The 13,747-nt window shown below is 41.3% G+C and overlaps 1 protein-coding gene and 1 long non-coding RNA gene across 2 annotated transcripts; one reads left to right on the top strand and one right to left on the bottom strand.

Annotated features, from left to right (window-relative positions):
* Nucleotides 1–507: 507 nt before the first annotated feature.
* Nucleotides 508–12,537, top strand: LOC118227801 (palmitoyltransferase ZDHHC2-like). Its single transcript, XM_035418718.1, has 13 exons — nucleotides 508–807; nucleotides 5,149–5,175; nucleotides 5,279–5,373; nucleotides 5,818–5,938; nucleotides 6,470–6,539; nucleotides 6,825–6,857; nucleotides 7,229–7,349; nucleotides 8,461–8,593; nucleotides 8,714–8,840; nucleotides 9,311–9,403; nucleotides 9,548–9,639; nucleotides 10,299–10,368; nucleotides 10,697–12,537. The coding sequence occupies exons 1-12, from the start codon at nucleotides 678–680 to the stop codon at nucleotides 10,337–10,339; spliced, it is 1,083 nt and encodes a 360-aa protein (XP_035274609.1). The 5' UTR covers nucleotides 508–677; the 3' UTR covers nucleotides 10,340–10,368; nucleotides 10,697–12,537.
* LOC118227808 lies at nucleotides 10,667–13,666 on the bottom strand. The gene is made up of 2 exons (XR_004765350.1): nucleotides 12,885–13,666; nucleotides 10,667–10,888 (listed from the first exon to the last, which is right to left on the bottom strand). It is a non-coding gene; the product is annotated as an uncharacterized LOC118227808 (long non-coding RNA).
* Between the last annotated feature and the right edge of the window lie 81 nt (nucleotides 13,667–13,747).

Raw genomic sequence — 13,747 nt, forward strand, 5'->3', positions numbered from 1 at the left:
TAACCATATTTGCCCCTTAGTCAGAGTTTAAATCAGCACACTGTAAAATGTCCAGTGTTAATTCAACTCTTAAAAGATAACATTTAGTCCCACTCTGGGACAATGATTAACACTGGAAATTGTACTGTGCACGCTGTGCTGAGGCATGAGCTTTAGGCGCCAGAGATCTAGTCAAGGATGACTGGTGATTTACTTTCGTTTTTTTCTTACAAGTATCCCGCAAATGCAATTTGCTAAATTACATGTTCAAGCACAATCTACACCCGCAAGCTTAATTAGGTTAGGCCTAGTAGCCGAGTTCTCCCATCCCGAGTTCCGATAAGTTATCGCTAAATATCTTTCTGAGTTCATAATGTAGTTCTTTGAATATCCATGTGATGTAAGCCGCCTTTGATATGCGGGATTCTATTTCGCTTTTTGCACCGCTGAATGGAGCAGTGGGCGCGTCTTATTAAGCAGAGCTCGGGAAAGCGCTCGGCAGCATCTTGCAGACGTCATAATAACTCAGGGCGGTCGCGCGCTCTCGTGCACAACCGAAGTGCTGTCAGAGGCTGTGTTGTGCTGGAAAGAACTAAGCTATAACTCGGTGCTGCACGCAACTGACTATACTATGTTAGCGAGAGAAAGGGGGCGATGGAAAACTTCTGATGTACCTCAATTTTATGATTTCTAAATAGATGATGGCGCCGTCGGGCTCTGGCGGTTTGAGACGGAGCTGTCAAAGAGTTTTGCGTTGGATCCCGGTCATTTTTATCACCGTCATCGTGGCTTGGTCCTACTACGCTTATGCCTTTCAGCTCTGCATAGGTAAGGGAAAATACAATTTAATCAGTCTTGCGCTTTTGGATCAGCTTATGATTGTGCATCGCGCACAATCGTTTAAAATGCTCTCCTTACACTCTGACAAAATATCAGAAACCTGTGTCTGAGATGTGCGACAAAGTTGATGTGCATTTAAGCAGTGCAGTAGCTACTGTGGTTGTGCATATGCATAACACCCGCAGATAGATACGCTAGCGCCTGAACGGAGGACAAGGGAGGATAAAACAGAATTGATGAGTCACTGCAACACTACTTTTACTGAGCCTATGCGAGTTACAAAGCAGCAAAAGCCCGGAGATTAAGAATGGTTATTAGGCCTGTGTAATATTTGAAATGCATCAGAAATCTGGTGCCTGAGTAGGCTACTGCAGAACACCGTGTTGTATGCGCTCCAGGTGTTTCCACGAGACGGAGTCCGCAATTTTCAATAACGGTTTAAGTGAAATAAACAACAAATGTGTTAGAATAAGCTATGGTCAGTAGGCTACATGGACGCTGTAAGAAAAGTACATTATGTGGAATTAAATATGAGTGTTGTGTAAATATTATTGTCATTGTTTGTTTTGATTTTTTAAGAGCATAATTATTTTAGTATACTAGTTTGTGGTTCAGTATCAGTCTCCTTGCTTCCACATTGCTTTCATTACCGTTTTTAATTTACAATTAAAATTTTTTTCTGAAGAACAATAAAGTGTGAAACAGTGTTTTTTGTTATCATCAATACAGACGAGATGCTTATCAAATGAAATGTATGTCCAATGTGCACTATGTTGTTGTTATGACATTAACTTTATAGTGAGTTAGGACTATGAAGTTTATGTCATTACAAAGCAGTATCTGTTCTGCGCATCATTATTATTTAGCCACAGGTGGGTCATGTGTAATGTTGTGACAATAAAAAGCAGCCATGTTTACAAAATTGGTGCAGACTAATATAATGAGGTGAAAAACACGTGTTAGCTGACCTGATGTACTGTATTCTGGGACTGCCTGCAAGTCGTGGAACAAGATGTGCTGTACCTACTCTACATACCCCACATGCAAAGTAGTGACCATGAACAGGACCTAGCAAGACTGTCCAATGTTATTAAATGGTGTTGCCAACATTAGTGCATGAATGGCTGGCATTTATTTGTCATGTCCCTTCAATCTTTGGTTCAGCCAGGAGTCTGGCTATTGTTATTATTAGTATTGCTGTTGTTGCTGTTGTTATCTTCTTGCAATTGTAGAGTAATTGGGAGTTCATATGGACATTAGCTTTCTCTTTTCCCCTGTGCCTGGGGTGTAGTCTACAGTATATGACTACTGTCCCATGTAATCCGAGCATGATTATTACGGGGGTTGGTTAGTGACTCTCACTGGCCTTTTACGAAATGGGAAATGTGTGTTATGTCCAGGGGGCCATATGTATGTGTGTGTGTGTGTGTGTGTGTTCACTGAGTGTTACCAATCAGGAAAAAAGACCGGTAGGCAATTCCTTTTTATATGTAGGAATCGTTGTGGAAGAACCTCTAAAAATGTTTTGCTGTCCCCTTAAGCAAGGCACTTCACGCAGCCTCAGTAACAGTCCTTCTGTATGAAAGGACAATTAAATTTATGAGGCCAGGAGTGCTTTAAGCTCAGCTGCTCCAGAAGTATAAACCGCTGATGGAAGGGGCCTAAGAAATTAATTTCACCTTTTAAAATGACCACGCCAAGACTGAGCACCCCAACTTCACAAACATGAGCTTCCAGTGTTTTATATTTAAGAAAAAATAGTTTCAGCAAACAAAATATCTACATGCTTTGTCTTCAGTCTATTAAATATAACTGCAGCAGGACTGAGTTTGTTCTTAAATCCGAGTTACGTGTTTTCAGCCTGTGTTATTTTATTGTGAGTAACAGCTTATTGTATCGTGGAACTGAATTTGGTCTTCAGGAAAATAACAAATCATAACACTGACGTAAGTCATGTAAAGTTATGGACAAATCCTTTTGGTCCTAGAATGAGCAGAGGCGTCTTTTGTTTACCCCAAAGAAATCATGGTCTAGAAACAACCCCTGCCCTCTTTCGCTCCCACCATCCACCCCCCCTTCCCCCCCTCCTTCCTTTCCTCCCTCCATCTCCCTGCTCCACGCTGAGGGGGGGGGGGGAGGGGGGACGATCAATAAATCCAGAGCCGTCGTGTTATCCCATCCGGGTGTGGTGCGTCTCTTGTCCTCCACAGAGGAGTCGTTGTGTCGGTGCGTAAAGATGGACGGCGGGTCGGGTCCGTAATGCGCGCCGAACGCGAGGTGATTTATTCCTCCCGCAGCGTTTCTGTATTACCCACTGCGTTATTTCCCGCTCCCCCTCTTTCCCGTTTCGCATCTTCATTTTCTAAATGAGCCTTTGTGGAATTTTAAATAGTCCATATTATGCAACTGTGAGGAAGATATATAAAAAAACAAACATATAACAATAATAATAAAAACAACACAGTATTATTGTTGTTATTATTGTTATTATTATTATTATTATTATTATTATTATTATTATTATTATTATTATTATTATTAATACATTCGCTGAAAGCACTTTGACACCAAACAGTAGAAGGTGACCATAAAAATAAGAATGTGATTCATGAGTTCATGGTGTGCTATTGTTGGGTGGGCTGTTGTTTTTTTACAAAGCACTTGTCCATATTGTTTAATTTTCAACAGTCTATTCATTATGCAACAACTTCAAGGCTGACTGGAATTATTACTATAAACTGTGGCTTTGGTTTACCACATAGAAAGTAAAATTGGATAAATTAGTGGCATGTAACACAATGTACATCTTTCAGATTTTTTTTCAGTTTACTGTTATGTTTTGAAGCATATTTAGTCATTTGCATTATTAAGAGTGGAAAAAAAGAAATGTAGGAAGAGGGCATTATGTCAGCACAAATTTAAATTAAGCCATGTGATGCACTGTTTGGAGGAGCAGGCCATTTGTATTAATGAGAAGGTGTGCCTAACAAAATGGCCACTGACTGTATATTTACTGTTCAGCGCGTAGATGGTCCACAGAGGCCTATTAGCAAAGTCTCCACAACAGACTGTGGTATTTTGAGTGTGAACATGAGCTGCATTATTTATACATGGAGGAAACATCCAGAAGGGTTACTTCTGACATCTGTGCAATATCTGCCCCAGTCGTGTGCAGAACTCTTTGTGGTTTGTGCAACACTAGTGTGCTGCTAGTTATCATAATGTGTTGATACCAGTTCTTATCAGCATATGGTTGGTTATCAGTTTGTGGTCTGTGAGAGGTGATGATTTTACTCAAATAATTTAATCAGAAGAACTGACAATGTTTAATCAAAGAGAATGGGCAATGGTTGTCCTTATTGACCCTATATAATGTCTTAATTTGTATTAATTAAGTAATACTCCTCTGGACAAACTAAAACTCAAGTCCAAACTTAAGTGTTATTCACCCTCATTCATACCTCAATAATTATTTTATTGCCATATCGTAATTAACAGTTACGACAAAACAGTATGAACCATCTTTTATAGATTAAGGAAATTCTCTGAAATGCTTGACTCTTTACCCTGATCTTAAATTGAACATGGCTGGAAGGGAGCATGGCAGAATCTTCTTTGGGGAAACACTTGAAGCCAAACAAAAACTGCTGTTTGCCCAAAACTGTGAACATCAAGCCCATTCATTGTGTTGACTCATGCTGCGCTGTGGTAAGCTTTCTATCTCGCGGTAATGCGTCGGCCTTCCTGGAAGCTGAGACTGAGTGTAGGTGTCAGATTTACAGAGACCAGCACAAGGACACTCAGTGAATCCCTGCCACATTGGGGGTATTTGATTTTCTCCTTCATATACCCTCCTGTACCAGAACAGTAGTGAATATTCAAATATAGAATTATTTGGAATGCACAACCCTTAGATACTGTATCATAAGATTGCCTTGTTTGCTTGTACTTTTCAGTTCAGTAACAAGAGTTAAGCTTGTTGTCTCCTTAGGTCGATGATAACCCCCAAGCAATCTCAGCTTGACCCACTTATGCTGTTAAAATCACCTGACGCTCTGTTCAACAATAATCTTTTCATTGAAAGAAACTGCCTGCTAGATGGGGAAAATAGTTTTAAGTTCAATGTTTTTTTGTTTTTTTTACACTGTTTTAGAAATAACAACAGAAACAGCATTTAAGTAGCCTGAAAATGTGATTAAAATGAAGTATGGATTAACAATATAAATATTCTCATAATGATTTCTTAGATACTGTCTAGCCTGGTCCTGCCTGTGATTGTCTACAGTAATGTACCCAAGCATTCTAATGCCATTTGTTTTGTATTTTCAGAGTCCATAGAAGACATGGGAGAAAAAAGTAAGCACACTAATTCAAATGCAACTTTTTCTTTGCCTGAATGGTCAGAATAATCAGGAAAGTTAGTATCTCACTGTGAAACTTTTTTGTGTGTGTGTTGCAGTCACAACCCTTCTGGCGTATCATGTGATCTTCATCCTGTTCACATGGGCCTATTGGAAAACCATCTTCACTGACCCCATGACCCCTTTGAAAGAGGTCAGAGCCCAAAATCCTCTGGCCAGATCGACAGTAACTGCAGAAGTAATCTCTATGCTTTTAATTAAAGCTGTGGGCAACATTACAGATTTGTGCACATGCATACTAGGTCATAGAGAAACAGAGGACTTTACAGTAAGTTAGAGGAAAAAGTGCTGAATTGTGTGACTGGTGGGGGGGGGCGGTCTTGCTCAGAGCTGAACAAAGTCTGTTAGCATCTCTCTGCGCTGTCTGCTCACTTTGGCGTGAAGTAAACACATCTCAACAAACCCTCTCTCGCTCGCTCGCTCGCACGTTTGGTATGGCAGGCCTGGCAGGCCGGAGGGGAGAGAGGGAGGGAAACAGAGTGCTGACCCTGAGGGGCGATGACAGGATGATGACACGCGTGTTTCGGCCGAGCCCTGCTGCTGAATCCTCTCCTCTCCTCTCCTCTGTGTCCTTCAGTTTTACCTGTCCTACGCTGACAGAGAGCAGCTGGAGAGGGAGGGGCGAGGGGGAGCCCACCAGGAGGTCCTCAAGAGACTCGCCAAAGACCTGCCCATCTACACCCGGACCATGTCTGGAGGTGCTAACCGCTTTCCCCTTACTGCTTACCGCTTACACGCCTGTGATTTAGACTGTGGTCTACGTACACACCTCTGATTTAGACTGCGGTCTACGTACACACCTCTGATTTAGACTGCGGTCTACATATACACCTGTGATTTAGACTGTGGTCTATGTACACACCTCTGATTTAGCCTGTGGTCTACTTATACAAACTGTGAAGAAAAAAAACAGTTGTTTAAAATCAGTTAATATGTGTCTTGCCCTTAGAAATGTACTGTTGGCAGTAAAATACCTGGGCTACAGTATGAGCACAGAGGTGAAAGGTAAAGGTGAATTTCCTGATGAGGGATAATGTTTCTGATTGGTTGATTGACTAGTGGCAGTTGTCCTGCTCTTGCCATAGCGACATGCCTCTCCTTGCACGTATTGAAGAAAGTGAACTGAGTTAGAACACGCACATCCAATGTACCGTAGCTACATGTCGATGTGTTGACTGTTGTAATTAAAGGGGAGCATTTTTAATCAGCTACAGCGTGTTTTTTCCTAGGTATTCGTTATTGCCATCGCTGTCAGCTGCTCAAACCCGACCGTTCCCATCACTGCTCTGTGTGTGATAAGTATGAGGGCTATTCGTCATTACCAGATTTAACATTATTACTTCATAACTGAAATAATTGTTATACTATTTTTTTATTCATTAATTAAAGGACTCCCCATTAAAACCATCCAGAAATAAGAATTAATTGAATTGCTTACAAACAATGTTATAGTTATAATAAGTGGTTAAATAAATGTCAATTTAAAGAAAAGGTCATTTTTACATGCTACCTGATCTTACATGGTATGTCTGAAGTGGGTAATAGAGACTGACATAACTCTTCCATATCCCTTATGTTTCACAGATGTGTCTTAAAAATGGACCACCACTGTCCTTGGTATGTAGCCACAGCATTTCCCCTTCTTTATAAAATACAGCATCGCTGTCTCTCAGAATACCATTTTCCATAATGTACTTTCTACAAGCTTGATAATACTGGGTTTCGGTGTATCTGGTATGATATTAACAGCAGGCACATAAAATCTAGTAAAATAAAAATTCTGTCGTTAGACACTATATCATGTTACTTCATGCCATGATGAAACGAATGCAATTTTGATGGAACCCTATTGGCTGTTTGGACAGCACATTACTGTGGGCGTGTCCCATGGACTCTGTGTGAAAGGAGTTCAGCTGGTGTAGGTGGTCTGAATGTAAGTAGCATGTACTGAACTGGGTCCTGATGGTGTGCTGTCTCTCTCTCTTCAGGGTGAACAACTGTGTCGGCTTCTCCAACTACAAGTTCTTCCTGCTCTTTCTGGCGTATTCTCTGATCTACTGCATCTTCATCACGGCCACGGACGTGCGGTACTTCATCCGTTTCTGGACGGTCAGTCTGCTCTCTGCCGCAGCACTCCTGCGACTGAATTCCGTTATTCGAAGCTAATTTATAACGTGCTAATTTATTCAGCCGAATGCGAGAGGGGATTCATCGCTGCTCATTTTAAATCACCTTTATTTGATTGTTTTGGCCCAGGCATTTTTAAAAGCCTTTGAATTACACTGACATCCTTGATTGGTTTTTTTTCCGTTTCTTCTCAAGGTTGGGGGTAGCATCCACCAGCATCTCAGGCAGTACTTGGTAGGACATTTAGCCAATCAGTGGCATCGACGCAGTGACCACTGATTGGCTAGAAATGTTTGTAGGCTTGCTCAGAGCCCCTGAGTGCAATGTGCCTATACCAAAAAGGGGGTGAAATACAAGATCAGAATGGATCTCTCATCCCTCTTTTTTAAAGTGATTCTGGTCGCATGATTTATTTGCTAATCAATATTCATGAGTCAAATGTGATATTAAATGCCACGCAGCAGGGAGGCGGACATGGAAACCTACACTTTAAATAAACCCTTTCACCTCTTTTTTATCCAAACTCTTCGACCATTGTGTACAACATACAAAAATCAACTTTGATAAAGTACAGTTATTCGCTTCTGAACTGCACTGAGTACCTTGCCTGTCAAGAAGTAGTTTTTCTGTCTCAGATTATCAGAATCCGTGAACACATGCAACACCTAGAGTGCTTAATAGATAAGCTCCGTAAATAGCGCTAGAAAATAAAGGCTGTTGTAGCAAGTAGTGCTGAACAGACATAAACTGCTGTAAAAATTCTGCTCTGTATGCCATTATTTAGCTCTTTATTTGAAGTTATAACATGTTGTGTACTTTACTGTGTATAAATTCAGCGAAGTTGTAATTGACACATACTGTATATGGGTCAGACTGTTTTGGCTGATTTATTTTAGGACTGCTATAACATGATTTATAAAACCCTCGTCTGCAAACAGGCCTTTCTATGGTCTTAATTAGAGTGTCAGCGAGAGCTTTCATACGTGTCATCAGGACAGGCGTGGAGGGACCTATTTGTTTCTCACAGCGCCGTGTGTGTGTGTGTGCGTGTGTGTGTGTGTGTGTGCGCGTGTGTCTCTTTCCCTCTTCTCAGGACGGGCTGCCTGACACCCAGGCCAAGTTCCACATCATGTTTCTGTTCTTCGCTGCCTCCATGTTCTCCGTCAGTCTCTTCTCTCTGTTCGGGTACCACTGCTGGCTGGTGTGCAAGAACAGGTCCACGCTGGGTAATGCGTCATTCTACACTTACTTTTGACCCTGTTTTTTTTTTGGCTCGGCTCTCGAAAGGGCACGTAACGCTCGGTGTTTTTGAGCTCGCCTCGCGTCCGTCTCGTTTTTTTCTCCAGAAGCCTTCCGAGCCCCGGCCTTCCGTAACGGGCCCGACAAGAACGGCTTCAGTCTCGGGTTCGGCAAAAACGTCCGCCAGGTCTTCGGGGACGAGAAGAAGTACTGGCCGCTGCCCGTGTTCTCCAGGTGAGGCGTTCGGCAGCGGACAGCGCGCTGCGCGCCCCGCCCACCAGCTGTCCCCACACACGCGGCAGCTTCGCAACATCATTTCCTGCCTGTTGCATGCAACTGCAGTTACTGCGTGTAGTTTCCTGCTCAGTCATTTGCATTGCACGCGGGCTCTCTGTTAATGGAATTTAATGCATGTTTCAAATATGATGTTTGCATCCAGTATTCTTCTGTTCCATGCAATATTAACTGAATAATGGAACCCTCGTAATCTCCACAGCTGGAAATTGAGAGCTATAATGGAATTATGGGATACATGTATACATGGGCACAGATTTTATATAATTTGTGATAATGGTGTTTTTCATGTCTATGGATTACGACAACTGTAATGCACGTACTGTACTGAATGTTATATTTACTGAATGATTGCGTGCAGTATTTTTTCATATGGGGTAAGACTGTTGAACGCTATTCCTCCTCCACAGTCTGGGAGACGGCTGCTCCTTCCCAACCTGTCTGGTGAACCAGGACCCCGAGCAACCGACTACATCTTCCAGACACAACTCCACTGCCAAGAGGTCAGACTACAGTGTCAGGAATTAACAGAGTCTTTAAGGAGCTTACTCTCTCACAGAACGTGGACGTACTCCCATTGAGTCAGACAGAACCCCCCCCCCCCCCCACCCCACCCGGATGTTGATGTGTTCGTCTCTGATCCACAGCTCTGGAGAAACCCACCTCTTCCCCGCCCGGCCACTGCGCGAGTCCCAGACGCGTCTGCTCGGTGAGGGGGCGGGCCAGAAAGACCAGCAGGGTGAGGGGGGCGTGCGCCCCGATAATTTTAATAATGCATTCCTGTCATCTGGAAAAACACGATTGCCTCAGAGCAGTGGAGATATCTAGACCAGATCGTTAAATGCTGAAATCTATATTTTTTTTAATCACCATAGCAAACAATGCACGAATAAATCAAAAGAACTAAATCTGCACACAGAGCAGCTTGTGTACATACACTCTCAGAAGAGGGTTCCAAAAGGAAGGGTTCCATAGAGGAATCCTATCTAGTTCAAGGGTTCTTAGTCAGGAAAAATGGTTCAGTCTGGGAGCTTTCACACTTTCCACACCTACCATAGAGGGTTCTATAAAGAACTAAAATTGGTTCCCCTGTGAAGACAAGGCAAAGAGCCGTTTCAAAGCCCGTTTTTAAGAGTGTATGGCATGTGGTGTAGAGGTACTGTAATCTTGGAAGGCACCTTTCTCTCTAGGACAGAAATGCTTTAGCATAGCATGAAGATGATTAGTTAGTACTAATACTAAATGACATTGACCTTCCCTTCCAAGAGTATGAGTGTGAGTACTTGCAGGCCATTCCAGGAAAATGACAGAGCCGTCAGAGCCCTTCAGTGTTAGAAACTTGCTGCGTTTCCCTTTGGTGTTTACTGCCTGTATGCTTCCACTCGTTTTGTATTTTAGGTGCAAGTAATCCTGCTGTCACCATAGAAATTGAAACATAGGAGAAAATACGTTTGGATCAGGAATGAAGGTCTGTTACCGAAGATTCCGCTTGTTCTTTTCATAGATCAGTTTTGAAATGCAGAATTGCACTGCTTACAATCAAAGGTCTGATGATTTAGCTAGTTTGTATAAAAGAAGATATACTGTACTCATGTGTTTGCTAAACTGCAGTGAGATTTAGTTATGTGTACAGTACTACACATGTAGCCAAGATATTCCTGTGATAGGTAGCATTGAAGTAACTGTATAGGATATCAACTTGTAAAGGGACATCCCAGTGCTGTTACTAAGCTCGTGTGGCACAAGTGAATCACTTCAGTCTCAGATTCATTAATCCACCTGTCTGTTGTTATCAGGTTTAATCCGCTTTGACAAGCAGCAAGAGAATTCTGATTCAGTCAGTGCTCTCCCATGCTGTTCACCCACGATACTGTGCAGAACATGGCGCCGTCACCTGATTGGCCGATTCCCCGGTCTCACGAGTCACCGCTGAATATTAGGCGCGTGCTTCAGTGGAAGGAGCCGAAGGTGTATATCCACACATTTCCCTACAAACCAAAACAATCAGAAGTGAGGCCTTAGGTGTCAGGAGAGATTAACAATGGAAAGAACAACAGAGCTGGACTCTGTGGGAAGACTCAATATTTGAACACTGTGGAGTACAAGGCAACCTTCAAGATGGAAGTCCTTTTTTTAGAACGCATTGCAAGTTTCATTGTGAAAGTGGGACTACAGGAGTACAATGATACTATTTACAGAAAGAATGTGCGATTTCTACATTTTAGAATTTAAAACTTTTTTCTGCATTTAAAATGTACAGATATTAAAAAGGCTTTGTCTGGCAAAAGAAAGTTGATGTTGGATCCTGGAACAGACTGTTTGCTTTTTTACATGGTACATGGAACTAAATATCCTCACAGAGTAGGTCTCTGCTAAATGACACTGTAATTCTACATTAACATTTCTCTGATTGTCACTGAAATACAGTTATAATATATAAAAATGTACTAGTATTACTAGTAAAACACTAGTATATTCTACATGGTATTTACATTTGAGTATTTTACAGACTAATATATAAAAATTGCAAACACAATGTTTATCTAGATTCATTGGGCCCGCATTCAAAAAGCATCACTAAAGTGGTTACATTTGATGTTCATATTGATTATGCCTTTAGTTACATACAATCGGGTCAAACGTTTGTTTGTAGATAACAAATTATCAACATTCCATGTGAAATTACTGAAAATGCAGAAAGACTCTGTCGCATATCGTTCCTAAACAGAAACACTGAAAATTGAATGAGTATGGCACTTCGCTTTTAAACACTGCTCTGCATTTCGGTGTCAGTGACTGACAGAAGAACATAAAAACCTAAGAGAAGGAATAATCTAATTTAATGATTTAAAATGTGAATCACCGGTAGATGCCAGTATCGACACAGCACCACAGGGAAGGAGTGTGCTGACAGTGATTTACACACCCAGTGTTTTGTGATTTACACACTGTGTTATAAGGTATGACGCAGTACAGACACATTGATTTTTAAAACTGTCAGGACAACTTGTCCCAGTTAATGTGGACACAGTGTCAGCCCTGTCCGCGTAGTTGACCCCACAGAAGCTGCTGCACGACACAATTCTCAAAAAAACACTGTCTAGATTTATTCATTAAAATGTGATATATTTTCTGTAACACTTTTCGCTGTGATGCATAAGGAAGCAAACTGTTTGTGTCAGTAAAGCTGATAGGACAAAAACTATTGTTTAAAATTACAATTAAATTAAGAGTCTCTGAGGCATATTTTAGTCCACAAGCCTTTGTAGCAAAATTACTTGAATTCATCCCTGCGGAGTGACTTGACTAATACGGTATGGACACACTTGCAGTATTGAGTAAGAGTATTGATTTGAAAGATGTTCAGTCAACCATACACAATATGTTGGTGCACACATGGTCCCAAGCTTTTACTGTAAGGCTGGGCCCTCTTGCTTACTTGCTTATTCATGCACCTATATCCCAAAACTGATATCAGCTGGTGGTGGGTGATGGCTCTGCTAGCATATTGGTTTATAATTTACTCTTCCAAGTATTATTTTCTATTTTGATTCAATATGTTATTCTCCTGAAAGCCATATAAATCCATTGTCAAAATGTGTGTGACAAGGGGAATAAAGTTTAACATTCAAATGCAGTTTTTATTTATATATTTATTACATTTATTTGTGTCTGTCTGCACACAACTGGTTTATGCAACTGCTTAAAAGAACAGAAAAGGTGTGGTTTGTGCATGACTTGTCTTTTTCTTGTCCTCGTTTCTTTCATACTAACAAATGTTAGATGTACATAATTTTACTGGAGGAGGTACCAACAAGGTACACAAACGATAGCATAACATTTAGGCGGAAAGTTTGATGTTTTCCAAAATAAGGGGACATTTCTATCCCCGTCTCTGTGGTATACATCCATTCCTAGACTAGGAGCGCAGTTATGAGGGGCAGTTTTTTTGTATGTCATACATAATCTGCATGCCAAACTCACCACCGCTATCCTGAGATCCTCGACGCCACCAAGGTAGACCTGGAGAAAATGTTCCGCCAACCTTCCCTTATATGAGCCAGACAAACGAGCTATTTTATGCCTTCTGTTTCACGATTGCCTTATGTGCACAAGTAGCCTACAGTGTCCTGCCTGAGTCAGCGTTATTGATGTATTCTTTTTATTTGCCGCGGGATATTAACATCAACCACATGCCTTGTATGGCTGCTGATAGTGCGATTGTGTAAGGTGTGACCGCCAGGCCCCGGCACGCCCACCAAACTGCAACAAACACATCACAAAGCTTGTTGCACAGCACAGCAGTGCTAACTGTTTAAAATCAACGTAGTTTTTACAGCGAACAAAAAGAGAGAACTGAGAGAACATAAGAGAAACTGAGCTTTTTATTTGAAATGAAATCTAATTAAGGAGGAAGTTCGTGCGAGAAGGAAGCTAGTTAACATTATTATTAGCTAGCAACACGGGCTCCGGGGCGCTAGTGGTGGCTAATGTTAGCCAGCTATATCAACGATACGTCTACTTTTTAAGTCACAACTGGAAACGGCCAGTTGGATGATAGCAGAGATCAAGAATCAATAATGAAAAATGCTTCTGATTTTTAAAAAAAATCACACTACTACGTTATTTCAACACTACCACAATAAAATGCGTCATCATCATCTCTGTGCATTGACCTTTGAACTGCAAACAAGAAATTGGTATATTTGTGCTTTAGTAATTAATAACTTATTTTAGCCCTACTGTTTGTTTTTCTTGTATATCGATAGTGCAAAATATCCCAGTAAATGAATAACCGCCTTTTATTTTTTTGTTTTTGTTGAAAAACCTGATGACGTAAAACACAA

The sequence above is a fragment of the Anguilla anguilla genome, chromosome 5 (genome assembly GCF_013347855.1).
Source record: "Anguilla anguilla isolate fAngAng1 chromosome 5, fAngAng1.pri, whole genome shotgun sequence".
In the NCBI taxonomy this organism is placed as follows: Eukaryota; Metazoa; Chordata; class Actinopteri; order Anguilliformes; family Anguillidae; genus Anguilla; species Anguilla anguilla.